The sequence below is a fragment of the Pteropus medius genome, unplaced genomic scaffold, assembly GCF_902729225.1.
Source record: "Pteropus medius unplaced genomic scaffold, Ma_sr-lr_union100, whole genome shotgun sequence".
NCBI classification, from domain to species: domain Eukaryota; kingdom Metazoa; phylum Chordata; class Mammalia; order Chiroptera; family Pteropodidae; genus Pteropus; species Pteropus medius.
Window position 1 is genome coordinate 4,528,765 of NW_024345481.1, and position 19,506 is coordinate 4,548,270.

General features: G+C 46.5%; 1 protein-coding gene across 1 annotated transcript in view; it reads left to right on the forward strand.

Moving 5' to 3' along the window:
- The window catches only part of FNDC1 (fibronectin type III domain containing 1), a 91,044-nt gene that overhangs the window by 32,559 nt on the left and 38,979 nt on the right, over window positions 1-19,506 (forward strand). Inside the window, 6 exon segments of the mRNA XM_039873919.1 lie at window positions 6,690-6,896; window positions 11,432-11,530; window positions 13,358-13,475; window positions 15,260-15,447; window positions 16,185-16,292; window positions 18,956-19,144. Coding sequence (XP_039729853.1) covers window positions 6,690-6,896; window positions 11,432-11,530; window positions 13,358-13,475; window positions 15,260-15,447; window positions 16,185-16,292; window positions 18,956-19,144 — 909 coding nt within the window.

Consider the following 19,506-nt stretch of genomic DNA (forward strand, 5'->3'; position numbering starts at 1 on the left):
CTGACTACCATGCTCCAGGCACCTGGAGATTGAATACATTTTCTTCACTGTGAGATAAGTTTTGGTGGAAAATTTGAGGAGCCCTGTTAAGTGATAAAGCAATTCAGCGTTTTTGTGGAACAAATAAACAAAACGACTGAAATCGAGTGGTCCCAGGATGGTTTGAAATATTTGCTTTGTTTCTGAGGTGGCCCTACTGGATTTTGAGAACCGTACTTTGGGGCACAAATGCCGGCAGCCTCACACCAGCCTGTGGGGTTGGCGCCTGGCCACACCGTCCCAGTCTATTCTTCACGTCCAATAGGATTCCCCGTGACTTTCCCATCTGGTGACAATATGGACTTCTTCCCCTCGTGATCCTAGAAAGCAGAAAAAAAAGTCCATGAAGTACTGGACAGGTCCACTGGGCAGCAGAGTCTTGAACTAAAGCCACTTACATTTGTATGTTTGTTTTAAAAGTTAATTTGAAAGGCTTTATAAAGGCTTCCGCAATCCATAACATTGTTAGTAATTGGCACTGATAAGCTTGGGGGGTGTCCAAGTTTCTTTTTTCCCTTCCTTCCTTCCTTCCTTCCTTCCTTCCTTCCCTTCCTTCTTCCTTCCTTCCTTCCTTCCTTCCCTTCCTTGCTAACTTCCTTCTTCCTTCCTTCCTTCCTTCCTTCCTTTTCCTCCTTCTCTTTCTTCTATCTTTTAAGACCATCTCCTCCCAACTCCTGAGAAAGCAGCAATGATTTCATGACTCCGGGCGATGGCTTCGGGGTGCTGCTCTGGCATCTTCGAGGGGTGGCGCGATGTGTGCCCATCACGGCTTCTCTCCTCGGTGCCCTGGCCGCGTCCCAGGATGAGCCAGGCAGCCAGGCTCGGGTGCAGCTGACCAGGTGCTCGGCTCTCTCTCAGCGGCCTTTCCTCGGAGCGCTGAGACACGTGTACACGTCAGGGGCAGCGTGTGACCAGTGGGACAAACGGACCTGCTTCGCCTGAACAGCAACTGGGCCCTTGGGAACTCAGCTGACATCTGTCAGTGGGTGACTGGTGACACAGAAGTCTTGGACAGTGACTCCGGGTGCTGCAGGCCAGATCCTTTGTCCGGGAGGCACCTTCCCCCAGAGCAGGCTCATGTTCATGCTACGATGTGGTGACGGTGACACCGGCTGCGTAACTAGTGTGAGCTTCCAAGCAAAAGTGAAGTGGAGAGAACCAGGGCTGCAGACCCGACAGGCCCGGTTCCGGTTCTGGCTTAGCAGCCACCGCTCTCTGGCTCCAAATTCTCCCTTAACCTTCCTGAACTTCGCTTTCTTTGTCTGTAAATGGGGTGTCATTGGGTTACTGTGAGGATGTTTGTCAAATGCCTTATACCTGGTAGTAGAGATCCAATAAATTTTATGAAGATTGGTGACACTCTGACCCAGATACCATTCCAAAATCAAGAAAGGAGATTCCTTTTCTCCCTATGGTTAAAATATCACACGAAAACTCAGTAAATAGTTAAAAGTATTGGGGCGTTTATTGGAGAGGAAGGTGTGGCATTCGAGAGAGACTTTAGAGTAAGGTCTAAAGGTCTGCCTGGAGCAGAGGATGTACGGGCCGAAGGCAAGTGAGCACACACGCCTGCTCTTACAGGCCACAGGGGCGAAGAGAAGGGCCGTGTTTGCGAAGCCTGGAGGTCAGTGCGGTGGGGTCAGTCCGTGGGACACACCACTTGCTCTTCAAAGCTGTAGACTGAGCAGCCCTTATGTCCTGCGGGACCGTGAGAACGTCCTGCTGGCTGAGACCCGGCCAGAGAAATAGCAGCCACGTCCTCCTTTGGGACTTGCTCAGAGTGATTGCTACCTGTTAGGTGTTGACAAGGACGATGAGAGGTGCTTTCAGCGTATGGTGCGCAGAAGCCACCTGGATAGAGACAGCCTCTTATTTGAGAAGGTTTTCAATGCAAAGAGTGTTTGACAATAAGTCTGTCTCTTTCGCTCTTGTCTGGTTCTTTAAAACGTGTGTTTCGTGTCCCCCGTGTGCAAGGCATTGTGGTAGAATCTGTGATGCACTCTCAGCTCACGTTCCAGAGGGAGCCGCCCACCCGCTCAGTGACTCTGCTGAGGGATTCCGTGTTTATCACGACCACAAACGCAGCGAGCCGTCCCAATGTGCCTCATACATAACGGGTGCGGGACGGGGTGTTTTACATGAGTCACATTACAAAACCCGGTACGCTGCACATCCCTTTGCAGGTGAGGACCAGCGAGAGGCTCAAAGCCACATAACTGGTGAATAATAGATTTAGTCCTGATTCGAGAGCCCGTGGAGACCCAATTCAGAAGCCACCACGTGTAACCAGCCTCGGAGTATAAATCGTGTTGCATGTTGGACCTTTCTTCTTAGTGAAAAGAACGGATTTCGATTCCGTGCGATTTCAGAGCATTGGCCATTCTGTGTAACCGATGATGCAAATCATGAAGTCTGCTTTAATCCAGACGGTAATGGTGTCACTCAGCTGACCCGCCACGTGGATGGCGTGCAATGAGCGTTATCAACCTATTCTAAGTATTATCCACCTGATGATGTACCAAGAGCAGTGGAGAGAGCGTGTCCTGCCAAGTTTAAAATAACTCGGCCCCGGTGGATGTGACCGTGATTTCTGTCAGCAGTTGCGACTTCCTGTTTTCAAGATAAAAGACTTACAGGAATTTATTAGGAAATTTTCAGAAGGCTTCTGCAAGGCTCTCCCCAGTGGCTTAGAGAAACACTAAACATTTTTTATTGCAGCGAATTTGAACCATATGGATAGTTTTTCTTAGTGTGCACATCAGAAAAGCAGATTACCAGATAATCTATAAAAGGTCTATAAAAGATGTTTGATGGTATATATAACCCAGAATGGTAAAAAGGGAAATTTTTAAAAAACTTGAAAAAGCAATGGTGGTTGGCATTTCTAAACCCAAAAATTGAAAGATAGAGGGCTGTGTTTGGAGGGATGGCGTTCTCAGCTCACTCTGGTTTTTAGGGTCACTGGCTTCCGTGAAGTCTGAGAACAGTTCTCCAGTGTTTGACGAAAGGCCATCTCTTGTTCGTTTGCTACCTGCTGAGTATACTGTCTGGTCCATTTAAGAAAAAAAATACACACACGCACGCATGCACGCACACACACACACACGCCCTCTGTGCAAAGAGTTATGCTCACACTCTGAGGGGAGCCTGTGCAGCTCAGAACCCCTGCTTCACATTCATCAGCAGAAGCATTAGGTGGCTGGGGGGATGGCACGTGGGGTGAGGGGTGAGCATAAGTGGAAGGGGCCCAGAGAGACGAGGACAGAACTTAGCATCTGTGTGCTTCCATTTCTGCCCCTGCTTGGCACTCAGCAGCTGTCTGGCCATGGGTCAGCTGCTTCACCTCTTTGAACCTCACTTTTCTCATGGGGATTATGACATCTCTCCTGCTTACCTGGGAGCTGTTTAAGGATAATAAAAATTAAGCACGTGAGAGCTTAGGCCAGAGGCTGTCTGTGAAACGGGCAGTGTGGCAGGCTGTAAGGGCTGGCTCCCGCCCGCTCCTGCAGCTTGCTCAGCGGGCCTGGTGTGCAGTGGTTAGGCAGCAGGCAGAGCCCGGGGTGGCAGCTGCAGCAATCTGGGGGCGGGGGAGGGGGAGCAGCCACCATCCCTGCCTCTGGGTGGTGTGGCGGATGCTCGGTGGACCTGGCATGGGTCAGGCAAAAGTTCATGCCACCGGGAGCTGAGCTCTTTGTCCTTGGAACCTCACACCCCTCCCCCGTCCTCAGGGACCCTGTCACTTGAGGAAATTCCAAAGGTCTTTTTCCTTATGACTGTTTTTTTCAGTCTTTTACTGTTGAATGTCAGGGGAGACTGGGGCAGAGACCTGTAGCAGTCCCCAAGGCCCGGTGGTGACAGTGAACTCTCCAGGGCCATGTTCCACCGCAGGATGCATGGCCGGGAGGGCCCCAGGACTGGAGCGGGATCACAGGGCAGAGAACGCCGTTCCTATCCCATAATTTATTTTTTAGCTGACTCCGTGTGTGTGTGCGCGCGCGCGCGTGTGTGTGTGTGTGTGTGTGTGCGCACGCATGCAGCGCATTTGCCCACGTTGCTGGAGAAGTCCCGGAACTCCTGTGCTAATAATCTGTGCCTTTCTGCAGTGGAGGGGAACAATGGTTGAGGGTCAGAGTGGCTTTAGAACAAGAGCTGCGGTGGCACTGAGGCCGGTCACGTTGATGACAGCACCGTGGGCATCTGTCTTGTTTCCTGCTGCCCCTCGGGAAGCGGACCTTGGCAGCCATCTTAGTAACCCTGCCAGTCCTGCCCCCCAAAACCAGCAGTGCAAATGGCCTGCGGCAGCTGGAACAACACAGTCCTCAACCCACATCCCTGGGAGGTTCCCGGGGAGGGAGGAGCTTTTCACAAACGTAAAACAAACATCTGGACTGTTGGCACAGATCATTTCCACCTCATAGATTTATTTTTTTAGATATAGCCCTGTCCCGGGCCTGTAGCTCGTTATGCCATGAAACCAGACCTCGACCTCCAGTTCACCCTCAGAGCCACGGATACTATGTGACAGCGCTCATGAGAGGGTCTTCTGTGAAAACCGAATTTTTTTTTTTAATGTGGTGAAAGTTTGTATCAGAGGCGCACAAAGGAAAAAATGACTTAGGAGATGGAAAGAGAATGAAGCAAAATTTTTTGCTTCCTCTAAAATTTTCTCTCTCAACTATGGTTCCCAAACTCATGGATCATCTAAAGTCTGTTTCATATCTTTGCATAAATCTGAAAATGACACAAACACTACTCCTGAAAAATTAAACTTTTTTATGTATTTTTTCTGATGAACAAAAATCTAACTTAAAAAAAAAAAGTGTTGATAAATGAGATCGTCGCTTCTTGTCTAGATTTTGTTCCACGTGCATAGTTTACACAAGATATTTTCCCCAGTATTTTTTTCCCCAGTACTTTTTGAAAACTATGCTTCTCCTAGCCCCGCTCAAGGTCTAGTCACCAGTGGCACAGGCCGATGAAGGAAATATGTGTTCTCTTCTGTGACATAGTCACCCATGGATAACTCTAACATTTAACAAGATTTGGCTGCCTGGATCTTTCTAGAAGCATTGGACATCGCATTGTTTTGAATATGAAGCAAGATCCCCAATGGAAACTCATGAGACTAATTAACTTATAGGAATAATACAGGAACTCATAGGACTCATCAACTCAGAGGATTAACATAGGCACTCATATGTTTAATTAGCGCTGTGCCATTAATGAGTTGGATTAGTAGTGTTGACCATTTGTGGCAAATTATTTTCTCTTGAACTATGTAAATGAGCATATTTGCCATTTCCATAATTGCTTGGTGGTCCTTGATTTTTATCGAGGCCCGACCTGGAAATCGAGAGCTCGCCTGATAACCTGGAACAAAACTGAGATCAGTTCACCATAACCCCAGTGCAAGTGGCCACAGTCACGACGCCAGGTGCAAGGAGAAGTTGCACGTAGTTAGTCTGTTGGCTACGCTATTGGGCACAAAACAAAAAATCTTGCTAAGTATTACTTTGCGTAGCGGGGAAGACATTCGTAGAACCATTACGCGGTATTCTTAGTCGCTTTTAAGAATGAGGCGCTGGGTGAATGGTTAGGTCACTCCAGCTAATGTACAAATGGATGTTCCTTTCGCTTCGATTCAGAACACTGGAACCGGCTGTCTGGCCGTTCAGAATAACCATCTCCAATGCCTGTTTACCGTGTCATTGAAACTCACACTAACTCATGACCTTAGATTTTTATTTTTGTGTCTTAGCCTAGCTGGGGATTTTCCAGTCTCATAGAATTAGTCTATAGCAGAGGAAAAATGCCGGGAAGTAACTGGCTTACATAACCACAGAGCCCCTCACTAGCCTGATGGGACCCCCCAATAAGAGCTAGGATGTGGCTCACTGTCAGAAACGGACAGTGTAGTTGTCACATGGTCCACAGCCCTAGTTCCCAAACTTATCAGCTTCTAATTGATGTAAAAACAAAACTTGAAACACTAAGTGTTGACCACCAGAATGCATCGCTCTGAGAGCATTTCTTGAGATTGATCAGTTTAGCGAGAGGATGTCTTGAAATGGATTGATCTAGCAAGAAGGAAGCAACAGAGACCGGGGTTAGCAGGGTCAGAGTTTGTGGAGCGGCAGACGCAGACATGTTAAGAAAAATCAGAATCGAAACGAGGAATCAGTTACTACTTAGCTCAGTGAAGGCCAGGAAAGGCCATCTTTTCAGCCTTACAGTGGAAAGGCTTTCTGGAGGATAGTTATACATATCCCATAAGAGTGTTTGCCATATTTTTGCTCTGACCTTTAGCTCTCACCAGAGAATATATACTTTTGGACGTAAGGGGCAAAAAGAAATAGATGAAAAAGAACACTGTAAAGCGTTCGAGATTTCTGGCTGGCAGGCTCACACATGGCATGTTTTCACTTTGAGTTTTTGAGACCTCTCGGTCTGCAATGTGGGTAGGAACACGCATGCAGTGTCGACGCCCTTGGGGGAAAAAATGTTCTTAGCAGAACTGGTCACCAAAGTGTGTATTGTAAGCCCCGCTGCTAATAGTGGTCGTGGCTCAGTCTTTGGACAGACTGGACATACTCGGCAGAGAGCTCTAAGTGTTTACTGTTTAATAGTTTCTGTGTCGTGTCCTCTTTAAGAAAAGGAAGTGCCAAACAAGCCCCTGCGTGTCCGAGTCCGGCCCTCAGACGACCGGCTGTCCGTCGCGTGGAAGGCGCCACGCCTGTCTGGAGCCAAGAGTCCACGGAGATCACGGGGTTTTCTTCTGGGCTACGGGGAAAGTGGCCGGAAGATGAATTATGTCCCACTGACGAGAGATGAGCGAACGCACGAAATTAAAAAGCTAGGTGAGTTTAACGTTCACTGGCACTCGGTAATTGGTGATCTTTGTTATCATGTCGGTGTTTAGAAGCTCGTTCCTGACAGAACATTATATTTTAGTTGTAGCGTTCGGTTTCCAGATATTACGGTTGTTCGAAATTGTACTCTCTGTTCTCTCCTCCGTCTATGCCTCCACCCTTCCAACCTTCTCTTAGGGGGCAGGACAGCGCCACCTTCCAAGTGCCCATCGGCTGCTTCCTGGCCCAAACGGCACCGATTCTTTGAGTTGGGCCATTGCTCTGGACGTGACATTGGGACCAATGCTTTTCCCATCGTGGCTTTCCTGTCACCGTATGGTCTTTAAACTTTGTCTTAGATCCTAGGACACGGGACCATGGGTCCCCTGGAGAGGAAATGTGGTGGCAGCTGAGGAAAGCCTGCCTTCCTCCCTTTTTCCAAAACCCTTATCCGGTGAAGGAGGCACGGGCCGTGGAGGGCCGAGTGAGCATTCGCCGTGACTGGGAGAGATCGCGCGCATCAGTCTGATCCGGGTCAAGGCCTGACTTTGACAGGCCTGTGCAGTGGACGTAGGCCATGCCCCAAGAGGGCCCACGCTTCTCCCTCTCACCTGGCACGTCCCTGGTGTGGTGACAGCTTTCCTCCCCCTCCCTCACGCCCTTTGTTTACTTGACTTTGGCAGGAGGCCCTGCCAAAGGTAGGGTCTTCTCTCAGACGTGGCGAGGGTAAGTGTGGCTCAGCCCCTTCATGTCACCTCCTCCTTAAGGGTGGGGGTGCCGGGCTGCAGAGAGCACACATTCTGCTAGCAATTCTGTGCCCTAAGTCACGCAAGGGCCCGGGGCTGCTGGGCGGCAAACTTGTCCAGTCCTGGCGTTCAGGAGTAGGAAATGCACCTGCTCCCATGTTCTCCAACTTAGTTTCTACCAGCAATAAGTATGTCGGCCTTCACTGCTTGCTCTGCTTTCCTTTCCTAATTGGAGGCAAGGAAGAGGGTGTGACTTATTGGGCTCTTCTGAAGACTCCAGTGGGATCGAGTGGCCTCTTCACTTGCCTAGTAGTCAGGCGTCACTTGGCTTCTGGAATGCGCACAGTGACAGGCTGGAGATGGAAGGAGAAATGGCTCCAGGCCAGGTAGCGGAGAAGGGCAGGCAGCTGAGGGTCTGTGTGACGTGGGCGGAGTCACCAGTGAGAAGGCAGAGTGGTCCCCTTGGGCACCTCCTTAGCTGTAAAAGGTAGGGTCTTCTCTCAGACGTGGCAAGGGGCGGGCACACAATGGGCACCGAGTCTGGTGAGACGAGGCGGAGGCACATAGAAGGAGGGGGAGGGACACCCATGAGCTGGACCTGCGGGGGCCGCGGCGGCCCTGACAGTGGTTTGGAGCTCATCCCGAGGCGAGAGGGCGGTGATGGAAGCAGGTCTGCTGGCGGGAGGAAGGCCTGGCGGGCCCAGCACCCAGGCGTTCTGCAGGAGGGAACACTTTGCTGGAAGGTGGGACCACGCAGTCATCGGGAGCCTGTACGAGCCACTCCGAGTCCCTTGGGACTCGCCAGGCCAGCTCCCTGGGCTGCGTGGTGGGCACTGACCTGGTGGAGACACTGAGCGGCAGGCCAGGCTGGAGTCCCTCCCTGAAATAGCCTCAGAAGTCACTGTTCCATCAGCCACCTGCTGACGACTCTTGGAAGAGCCTGTTGAGTGTTCATTTGGCATCAACAAGTGTTTCATTCGATTGCCCCTATCTTTTCAGTTTGTCAGTGCTGAGCCCCTGGCTCACCTGAGGATAGCAGAAGCAATTATTTTTCTTCTGCCTGAACTTGAGCAAATGTTGGAACTGAGGTCAGGGCAGGCTCTGGTCCCAGCCCAAATGGATAGCACAGGCCTCCTGGGCTTCCACTACAATGCGTTGGCTTCTGAATTTTCACCAAATAAGCATTGAACTTGCCGTGGCAAAGGATCTAAGAGGTTACCACGTGGGGGAGGAGGTCTCCCTGGAAACGCTCCATCAAAGCGGGGACAATGGTGTGAAGCAGATTCCCAGGGGATGGCAGAGTGGGCCCATCCCCATATTTTATCTGGCGTAGGATTTTAATTTTATTTATAACAGAGATGCCATTGAAAGTGTGGTTCTGTGGAGAAAGGTCATACATTAAATAAACATGGAGAAAAGAGGGCGTGAGGACCTGTCAGCTGAAACCCCACCGTCCGAGTCATTCACTAAACTGTCTTATCGGGTGTCTTCAGTGTCAGGTGCCACCCTAGCAGTCCCTCACAGAGAGACAATAAACAGAGTGAGCAGAGGGTCAAGGGAGGTTTGAGGGAGGCCCTCGGGGAGCAGGGGATCGTGGAAGGTGAGAGGAGAGGGAGAGAGGGCCCTAATTGCCAAGGTGGAGCGGGGCGGAAATACAGAACAAGCAGGCTCAAGTTCAAAGTCCTTCGGAAGTGACGATGGACCTTCAGAAGTTCAGACACTCGGAGTTTTTGCTGCGTCACGCACTTGAGGTGGACCGGGGGTGTTGCTGGGATCACCGGTGTCACGGGGCTGGTGACGCTGGGGTCAACTGAAAATTTTATACCCACCCTTTATTCAGTAATCGAGAGCATAGAAAAAGGTGTGTTCTTTATTCTGTTTCTATGAAAAAGAGGTGGGCCGCGGTGTATCCGGCCGTCAGGCACTTCCTGGGCCCCGGAGCATGTGCTTGGTGAGCTCTGGGCTCTGGTCCCTCACCACCTGCAGTGTTGAGACCCTGGGGTTTGGAGCCACGCAGACCTGCCACTTCCCCCGTGACCTTGGCTGGGTCTTCTCACCCCTCTGCACCTGTTGCCTCACCTGGGAAGAGGAGACATGTGGGCAACTCCCTCGCCGGGCTTTTGTCAGGACTGAATGAAGCACCGACGTGAACGTCACACAGCGAGGAGGCCTGACCCACCCACGGGGGCTGTCAGTGCAGTTTCCTGTGGCACAGAACCTGTCCTTCATCATCATCTCGGGCCCAGTTTAGTTTGGAGGGCTCAGCAAATCAAGAATCTGGGCATAAAAAGAACCTAACAACTGTAAGAGATCCGTTGCGAATATGTAAAAATGTCAGTTGTGGGCAATCATGCATTTCTTGGTGGTTCTTGATAAACGTTGGGCCGCCATTTTTTCTCCGTGTTCCTGGGTTCTGAGGCTGGACAGTGGCGTTTTCCCAGGCTGGCTTTAGTTGTGTCCCCATGGCCAGCAGCGCCAGGAGTGAGCGGATCTGAAGGGGCCCGTCCGTTTGGAAGGTGAGCTTGATGCTGTGAGTCCCAGTGTTACAGACTTGACTCCTCTCCTTTCAAAATTGGCTGGTAGAGAGAGATGTGAGCGCCTTAGCCGAAATAATTTTCTCATGTCACAGCGTGAGTGTCACCTGCCCTCTCTGTTGAGAGAGCAGGTGGTCAGATAGGCTCCCTTTCCCTGGAAATCTGATTAGTCCAGAGACATGTACATAAACAGGGTCTCTCTGTGAGGTGTTTGAACACGAGTCTCCTTGGACATGCTGTTCTAAAAATGAAAGGTTTATCTTCCCGACGCGAGAAGTTTCCCTCAGGGCATTAGTGTCCCCTCTTGTCGATTTACTGAGGTTTTACCTGATGACATAAGTATCTGCCTTAGAAATTCGAGGACCGCTCATTTGTATCCTTGCATTGATTCAGGCCGCTGCAGGAAGCTTGACCAGTAGAGCCTGGAGCCAGGCGTTAGCAACCGTGGATTCAGGGAAGATTATGAGTCCTTAGCGGTGTGATTCGGGGCAAGTCAGTCCATTTTTATGGCTTTATGTCTATTTGTTAAATAAGAAGGTCGAATTGGAGGCTAAGCAAGGTTTCACCTGGGTCTCAGAATCTGCGATTCCATAGTCCTCGAGAGATATAAGTTTTGTTTCATCCTTGTGACGTTTTTGAAAAATAAAGTTTTCGAGCTTAGGTTAAGTTAGATTCTAGTGGGTCCAATGTACAATTTGAGGTGGGGTGGAGTGGGGAGAACTGAAAGAACAATCCAGAAATAAAGGATGCGTTGAAACTCTTCCATTTGCTCTTAGCATGTCTTCAGAGCCTCCGTTTCGAGGATGTGGGTTAGATTCTGATTTCGAAGGGCGCACATCCCCCCTGGGCTGCTGACCTGGCACACTGGCTGGTCCAGCCCCCTCGCCCTTCTTTTTGATGACAGATAAGAACAGAGGTCTCCCTCTTTTTTATTTTGGAAGTAAAAAGAAATTGAGGGAATTACGTGGGTAAATGTGCCATTCTTTTCTTTTTTAAACATCGTTCATCTTTCTTTGATGGTGATAAGCTAGAAACCCATTTTTCGAGAATTCTAGGTGAAATTCGCCTCCACGCTTCCTAACATCGTAGTGTCCTTGAATACAGTTCCTGCAGTGCTCGGTGTCATCTTTAGCTGTCCTGAAGAGGAGGAATGCTCCAGGGAGAGGATGTGGGAAGCGGGGGAGGGGGAGGAGGGCGCGCGTGGGCAGAGGGATGCCTGGGAAAACCAATCGCGGAGGCTCATCACTTGCTCCTTGACCCACAGCCTCCGAGTCAGTGTACGTGGTCTCCCTGCAGTCCTTGAACTCGCGAGGGCGGAGCCAGCCAGTGTACAGGGCCGCCCTGACCAAGCGGAAAGTTTCAGGTATGTGTCTGAGGAGGCAGCCGGTCAGCCAGGATTAGCACGAATGCAGCATCGCTGCCGGACGATGCCGCCCGAGTGACGGATCCCATGGATTTTCTTGGGCGTAAAGGAAACGTCAGGGAGAGACTGGGTCACGTTTGGGATACAAGTGTGATTCTTTTATACTCAGAGGCTAGAGTGTTCTGGTGATGAAGTGTATTTCTCTGTATATGTTGAATGTCTTCACTGTGCAATAGATTTTGCCAGGATAAGAGCAGCCAAGCATTTGTTTCATTCAGAGGCACAGACTGATCCACACAGAAACTGCTCCTGGTGATAAACTGTGAGGGTTGAGAGAGAGAGAGAGAGAGAGAGAGAGAGAGAGAGAGAGAGAGAGAGAAAGGGAGAGAGAGAGAGGATAGGTGTAGATGGAGTGTGAGATAACGCACTCCAACTTTATTTCAGCTAAAATTGCGTAAAAATGGCATTGAGAGAAAAGACGTGTAGTGACCCGCTGATAGCCTGTTCCCTGGTCACATACTGCGGAATACTGTTTTCCACATCCATCCACTAATAATCCACTAATGATTTTTATTTACAAATATATTTACAAATTACATATACCTTTTCTGGATCATGAGCCTCATTTAAAGAGGTAACCTGTAGCATAGTTATTTTCATGAATTCACAATTTATTTGTAGCTGTAATTTTATATTACATAATATAGTATATTATATAATATGTTGTTATCTTATATTAACTATTATAATTTTTACATTGTATAACAGAAGTCCCACATACATGATGTTTCTCTTTTATTATTCACTAACAGCTGCCCTAGAAATCCTGTATTACTTTTCTAACAGGCTAAATATTTCCACCTTCTCCTACTTGTAGCAAAAGCTGCAAAAATGATCCCTGAAAGGTGAAAAAAAAAAACAAAAAAGAAATAAACAACAAAAAAAAACCCCAAAAAGCCCAAGAGACTCAAAAGCAAAACTGAAGACATCTTGAGAGTCTCGGTTTACATTAGAGATGAAACAAAAACTGTAAGCTTTGGAACTGTGATGTATTCTTTTGGAAATGGGCAAGCTGAATTCTGTTTTGTGTCAGAATATAAATTCTAATCTGTCTTGGAATCACATGCTCTAAGATGTGAGGACATTGAGCCCAAGATGATTTGTGTAGTCTGTTTGAACTAGAATTTTCCTTTCATGCTACAACTGGAGCTTTTCTTCCCTAAACTTTTGCTTCCCATAAAAATTGTATTATTTCCCAGAAACTTACAGTGTATATTGAGAAAACACGGAATCACTTGGACTATCTTTGACCAAGGCAAAGCATCCCTTTTGTACTGTTCTTTATGTCAACTGAGTTGGGCAGCTTTTCAAGTGAACTGCTGATTTCTTAGTGTTTAAGAAAGGCAAGCGTAGGGGTGAAGGGTTAAAGAAGTACAAATTAGTGGTGGATGGATGGTCACGGGGATGGGAGCACGGCACAGGGAATGAGGTCCGTAGTAGTGGAATGGCTGGGTGGAGAGCCAGAGGAGAGAGAGAACAATCGGCGGATCGTTACATAAACTATACAAATGTCTGACCAATGTACTTTATACTTGAAACTAATAATAAAAATAAAATTAAAAAAAAAAAAAGAAAGGCAAGAGTGGAGATTCTCGTTTTTCTATATTGACCAATCAAATAATTGCTTAGCTCTCTATGCATTTCATTTTATCTACATTAAACATGAGCAATTTGAAAACTGTACGGTGTGAATAAACAACTCCGGGGGCCTGAGGGAGGGGCCTGTGGTTAGAGGCGGCCTGTCCATGCGTCCCATTGTCATTTCAGAAGAGGACGAGCTGGACTTACCCGAAGACATCAGTGTCCGGGTCATGTCGTCTCAGTCAGTGCTCGTAGCCTGGCTGGATCCTATTTTGGAAAAACAGAAGAAAGCAGTCGCATCGAGGTACTTTTCCTTCTTCCTTTGTCTTTCTTCCATGTATGAGAAATGGGATTTTTCTGGCCCTGAAAAGGCACGTCTTTATCTGAGTGGCCTTATTTTCTGACACACACGAAGGCTGGCCTCCCCGGCAGCTAGCAGTAGGCTGCCCCGCGGCAGGCAAGCTGATGCTGAGCGTGATCGGATGCTACGAGGGCCCCCTTGTGCAGTGCACACCGCGGACCTCGCTTCTCACTTGCTCAGTCTTACTCTGCGTCTGGAAATGTCCTAGATCCCCTCCTTTAGGTGCCCCCCTTTGTCTTGGCTTTGCCTCCTCACTGCTCGGCTCGTGTGCAGCAGGTCTGGGCCCGTCTGAGGGGGCGCCTGACCCTTCCGTCCACTGTCCAGGACGCCTGGCCCTATGAAGGGTCTTGTGGTGGGCATTTTTCCAGTGCCTGGCACATAGCAGTTCCTCTTCAGACGCCACGTTGCTTCACGTCTAGCTCGTTTGTGCAAGACGAAATGAATCGTATTTTTTCTTCAGCCCTGACGTTACACTATTCTGGTTTTTATATTGCTTTGCAATAGCAATAGAAGACTAGCCCATCATAAGGTTAAAATAATTTTTCTAGTTAAAAAGCCACTGGTGAACACCCTTTCTAGGTCGTGGTAGATTAATATCGTCATCAAAATTTTATGTGTTAAATGACTGACTAGTTTCTATAGACAAGTGACAGCCAAAGATTTGGTGGCTTAATCATTATGTATTCATTTTGAACCTATCTGCAACCAGGAAAAATACATGTACTTTAAAAAAATGAATGGAAGATAGTGCTGAGAACGTATGTGTATGTACACACACACACACACACATATTTGATTAGACAGAGTTTCTGTCACTGCCTGCTAGTAACATAAGCCATCTGCTTCTTTTGAAAGACCTCAGAAGGTTCATAGTGATTCTCTAGCCTGATTACCAGTGGACTCTGATTTCCGACGTCTTGATGAAAACAAAGGGAGGCTTGAGTTTTCTTAGCAGGACTCTTGTGTTAATTGGTTTGCCATGTCTGCAACGGAAGTCTTATCTGACTTACTAAGTGTCATAATGAACAGCACATTTTTAACGCACCGAATGCTTTCTACTGCAGAGTGTCCACAAAGATGATTTCTTAGGAAAGGAATCCAGTAAATGGCATCTGCACACTCCGAGTGTTGTAGATGTCCTCTCTCTGGGCTTATGAAATGTCACCCTGTTTGGGCACACTGTGTTTACCTCCTTGATAATCACCCACGAGAGTTCTTTCCATCAGTTCCTTTATCCTGCTCTGTTATACATTTTTGCTCCTTCTCGGGGTGAGTCTACTCTAAACCACATGCTGCCTCCCCCTTGAACCTACGGGAAACATGCCTGATTTGGCACGAAATGAGTCTTTTTGTCTTTCTTTTCCGGAAAGCCAAGCTCCCTGGGCCAGTCCCGAATCTTAACCTTGCCCATTTGGCCCCGTGCACACCACAAACGTACACTCGGACGCACACGCATCCCGATGAGGCACTTCCCTTCCCCCTCCCCGCTTCCGAATCTCTCCTTCAGCTTTTGAGCAGTGAGACTTTTTTGCTCTTGAAAGGACCCTAAGCTCCATCCATCTTTCCGGGCCTGCTTTAGACGCCTTTGCCTGGAACTTAAGTAGATTCTTTGAGCCAGTGAGTCAAAAGTGTAGATTTTTCACCTCGGGGGAAAGGAAAAATATCAGAGAATCCAGTGTTTGGCTGCAGAGGACGTGGGCGTGTTGATGCCCTCTGTTTTCTTACAGACAGTACACCGTGCGCTACCGAGAGAAGGGGGAATTGGCCAGGTGGGATTACAAGCAGGTCTCCCACAGACGCGTGCTGATCGAGAACCTGATCCCGGACACCATGTATGAGTTTGCAGTGCGTATTTCACAGGGGGAAAGAGACGGCAAATGGAGTACGTCTGTCTTCCAAAGAACACCAGAGTCCGGTCTGTATTTAAAGTGGCCTTTGGATTTTCAGTCGGGGAGTACCCCTAAAATGAGATTTAAAGATACTTTAAGAAGGCAATAGTGATAAAGGCCAACAGAGGCATTTTTTTTTTTTTTAAAGTGACGTTAACCCTAAATCTTGGCAGTGTGTCTATGTATAAACACGGAGACGTTGAGGAGCTAGTTCCCTGGGTCTGTGTTTTATCCTTCACGAGCCGTTTCCATTCGCATGTTTTCCTGACACATGGAGCCCATTAAATCCCCGTGTGGAGCATCCGTGAATCACCCCTGCATGTGGGAATGTCCCCTGAGCGTTCCACGGCTGGCTTGGGAATATGGGAGAGACCCCGCTTTCCTTAGGCTGGGGTTGCGTTTGATTCCAGGGGAGAATCGTGCTCCATCTCCAAGGTTCCAATTATTTCCTTTTAGACTATGTTTCTAAAAGCTTTAGTAAAAAACCAATTTTCATCTTCTTATATATTTTAATATTCGGCGATGAAAGAGATTCCGAATTCTTCAAAGCATGTCTCTAGATATGTCTAAGCTCACGATGTGAGTCGGTGGAACTGATATAAATCACCGGTACGCAAGAGCAAGTGTCAACTTTCCTCTCGTACGGAATAAAAATGAACACAGTGGCTCTTAGTGAAAACTGTATACGCGAAGACTGCATGTCATTTGCTTTCAGGATCTCCAGGAGGATATTTTTAAACCTTGGATTCTTGTCCTTTTGTAGCTCCTACTACAGCGCCTGAAAACTTAAATGTCTGGCCAGTCAATGGCAAAACTACAGCTGTCACCGTAGCTTGGGACGCATTGCCCGAGACGGAGGGGAAGGTGAAAGGTAGGAACCTCAATACTTAACTTGTACGGTGGGCATGGGTGTGAAGTCCCCAGACAGAGGCATGTCCATTGACTCGAATCCAATCGCAGAACCGTTGACTTGGTTCTAATTGCAGGCCCGATGACTGCACAAGAAATAGGGAACCAACATACGTATATGAGGCCCTAATGCAGCAGGCTGGGGCGCTTCCCGCAGGGTGTAGGTTGTCGGTAAAATCCAGGTGGATATGAAGATGACTTCACCTTCCCTGTACACAGGGATTTGGCTGTTTGTGATCCGGAGGGTGTTTTTAACGGTATGGGTGTGACATCCTAACTCTTTCATTGTGCCAGTGAGTCACAGAAAGGAGGAATGAGCGGGAACCCCATGAGACCACATATGTCTTGAGTGGGACCGTAACTATTTTTCATGGGTATGAAAGCTCAAGTAATAAAAAAAGAATCAAATGGAAAATGGATTTTTTTTCTATTCGTCAGCCTTTTTAATTAATTATTTTGGGGGCGGTGGAGGAAAATATGACCTTAAATTTTTTTTTTTAGAAAAAGTACTGTAGATTTAAAAAATAAAACATTCATAAATCATTAAATTTAAAAATAGTCTGTTGAGAATTCTACATAAAAGCATGAATCTTTTTCTTTATGTAAAAACATTCAGGAACCTTTCAGAAGCCTGTTGAAGACATTTTAAAGGGACACGTTGAGGTTTTCTTGACATCCTTTATACAGATGTACCCTGAGTGTGCTTTTTCTTGTGCCTCCATTTTGGAAGACAGAAACCATGAAACTTAATGTCCAGGAACTCTGAAAACTTTGTGTGAGCTTAAATAGATCCAGAAAAATTACCGCTCGTCTCTGAGAATTTCTCAGTGGAAAAAAATGAGTGGTTCTCTTTCATAGTCCCCTGTCGGTTATCCTTGCTGATGTGAATGGGTGTCTTTTAATGGGACAGTAGAAAGAAGATAGACATGAGAAAGTCTTTTCTGGATGTACGTGCTTTCTCGCTTCCCAGTTTTTAAAAAAATATATATTGTATGATTCTTGCTCACGAATGAAGAGAAGAAGTATTAAGTTGGCCTCTTTTAATCATTCTTTTTTTGACAACATTCTTTTTGGAAACATTGGCTCCTGAATTAATTATTGCTGTGATGCTCCAAAGGCTTCTGAAAATTGAATAAAGACATTTTTTGGCTATTTCTTTCTTTCTTTTTTTTTTTTTTTTTTTTTTTTTTTTTTTTAGTTACAAAAAAAGTCAATTATTGCTCCATCAGTGTCTTTATTATTAGGCTACTTATTTTCTTTCCATCTCCCATATCTTGGTTGATATTTATATCTCTTTGGTTAAAGAAGCTCCCTGGTAGTCAGTTTGATATTGCCAGAAATAAGAATAGCTGCTGAGTTTTTATGTCCAAAAGAACTCACAGATCTAAAACAAGCTTCAGGTAGTTTTCATAAAGGTGCAGTGGCGGGATTGGAATTTCTTACTTACGTATGAGAAAAAGAAAACACAATAGAAGAATATACTTTGACACGGTTAAATTCTTTCCAGATGAATTGAATCCATAAAAAATCTGAATTACAAAATTTTATAGACAGTGCATTCTTTTACTTCTGACTTTGACCACCACAAATGACTAGTTTGTTCATTTTCAAGGGGAAAAGAATGTTTTTTTTTTCCCCCCTGACAAATGCTTCAAAAGCATTTTTGGTTGAAAGTTTTAAAAATAATGTATTTTTTAAAGATTAGATCTTAGGTAAAAGGAAAGACCTTCCATGCTTCCCCTAGGGAGTATGAAAACTGCTTGGTTTCTGTAATTCAAATTATTTTTCTTGGTTAGCTCCTAGTCATATTAATTCGATACGTTTTATAAATCTTGAGTTCATTGGGAGGAAAATAGGCATGACAGTTTTTTGCTGAGGGTGAAAATTGGGCTTTAAAGCATAGCTTCCTTATGTTACAGTAGTTACGTATAAGCAGAGATATATTAGATCTTTGGACTGAATTTGCCATGATTTTTGATCAAGGGCATTATATGTGTCTAGATATAGCCAATTGAAGATGGAGACATTAGATACTGCATAAATCTATTATTTTGCAGCTTTTCTTCACAGTTTTAAATACTGTGAAATAGCCTTATCCGCAATTATTAAGAATTTTTATACAAAAGTATTCCAAATATGGAATTTAATTGGCTTAATGTGCAACTCAAAATAGCACAGATTAGCAAACTAGAACTCTTGAAGATGTCAGCTATTCAGAATCAGTTCCTAGTAGCTGTCATTTATTTTTCCATGGTTTTTTCTCTTTGAGATACGTTAATTCTGTCAGAGTACATTAGTACATAATATGCTAAAAAAAAAACACCAAACCCAGTGTAAATATCTTTGGTCAATTGTATGGAGACTGACCTCTTGGGTTCCATGTTGTATTTGCTGAGAATGGATGATTGCCAGCTAGTTAACTCTGTGGCCCTGTATGGTGGCCCCGAGTGGATGCCCATCCACCTTCTCCTGTGTCTTTATGCTCCGGCTGCTGACTTGGCGTGCATTGCTAGAGTATTCATCTTAGTAATGCACGTTCTAATTCATCCTGCCCATACAGTCTGTCTGCTGGACACAGGACTGTTTTCAGTTTCCTCCTTCCAACCGTCTGCCAAATCATTTCAGAATACATTCTTTCATACGCCCCGGCTCTCAAGCCATTTGGAGCCAAGTCCCTCACCTATCCTGGAGAGACAACTTCTGCCCTAGTGGATGGTCTGCAGCCTGGCGAACGCTATCTTTTCAAAATCCGGGCCTCAAACCGGAGAGGAATGGGGCCTCACTCCAAAGCCTTCATCGTCGCTATGCCAGCAAGTAAGCATTGTGTGTTTGCGTCTTCTTTTCTTTTTTTGCTAATAGTGGTGTGTTACTATGAACCATGGATCTTGGGTTTAGAACTGCTACCGTGGTGATTTTGGGGGTCTAAGTTTGCATACCGATTTCTACAATATTACCATAGTCCCTTAAGAAATCAGCCTCCCCAAAGACTAACATGGTATTGGTCGCTAATAACATCGATTACTATAATATTGTATAGTAATATAATGGTATTGGTCGCCAATAACATCGATTACAATAATCCAATAACATGAATGTGTGAATAATGTGATTAATGTTACGTCCCTGCGTAGTTTGGGGTTTACGGTGGCAGGGAAGAAAACATTTTTACAAGTACG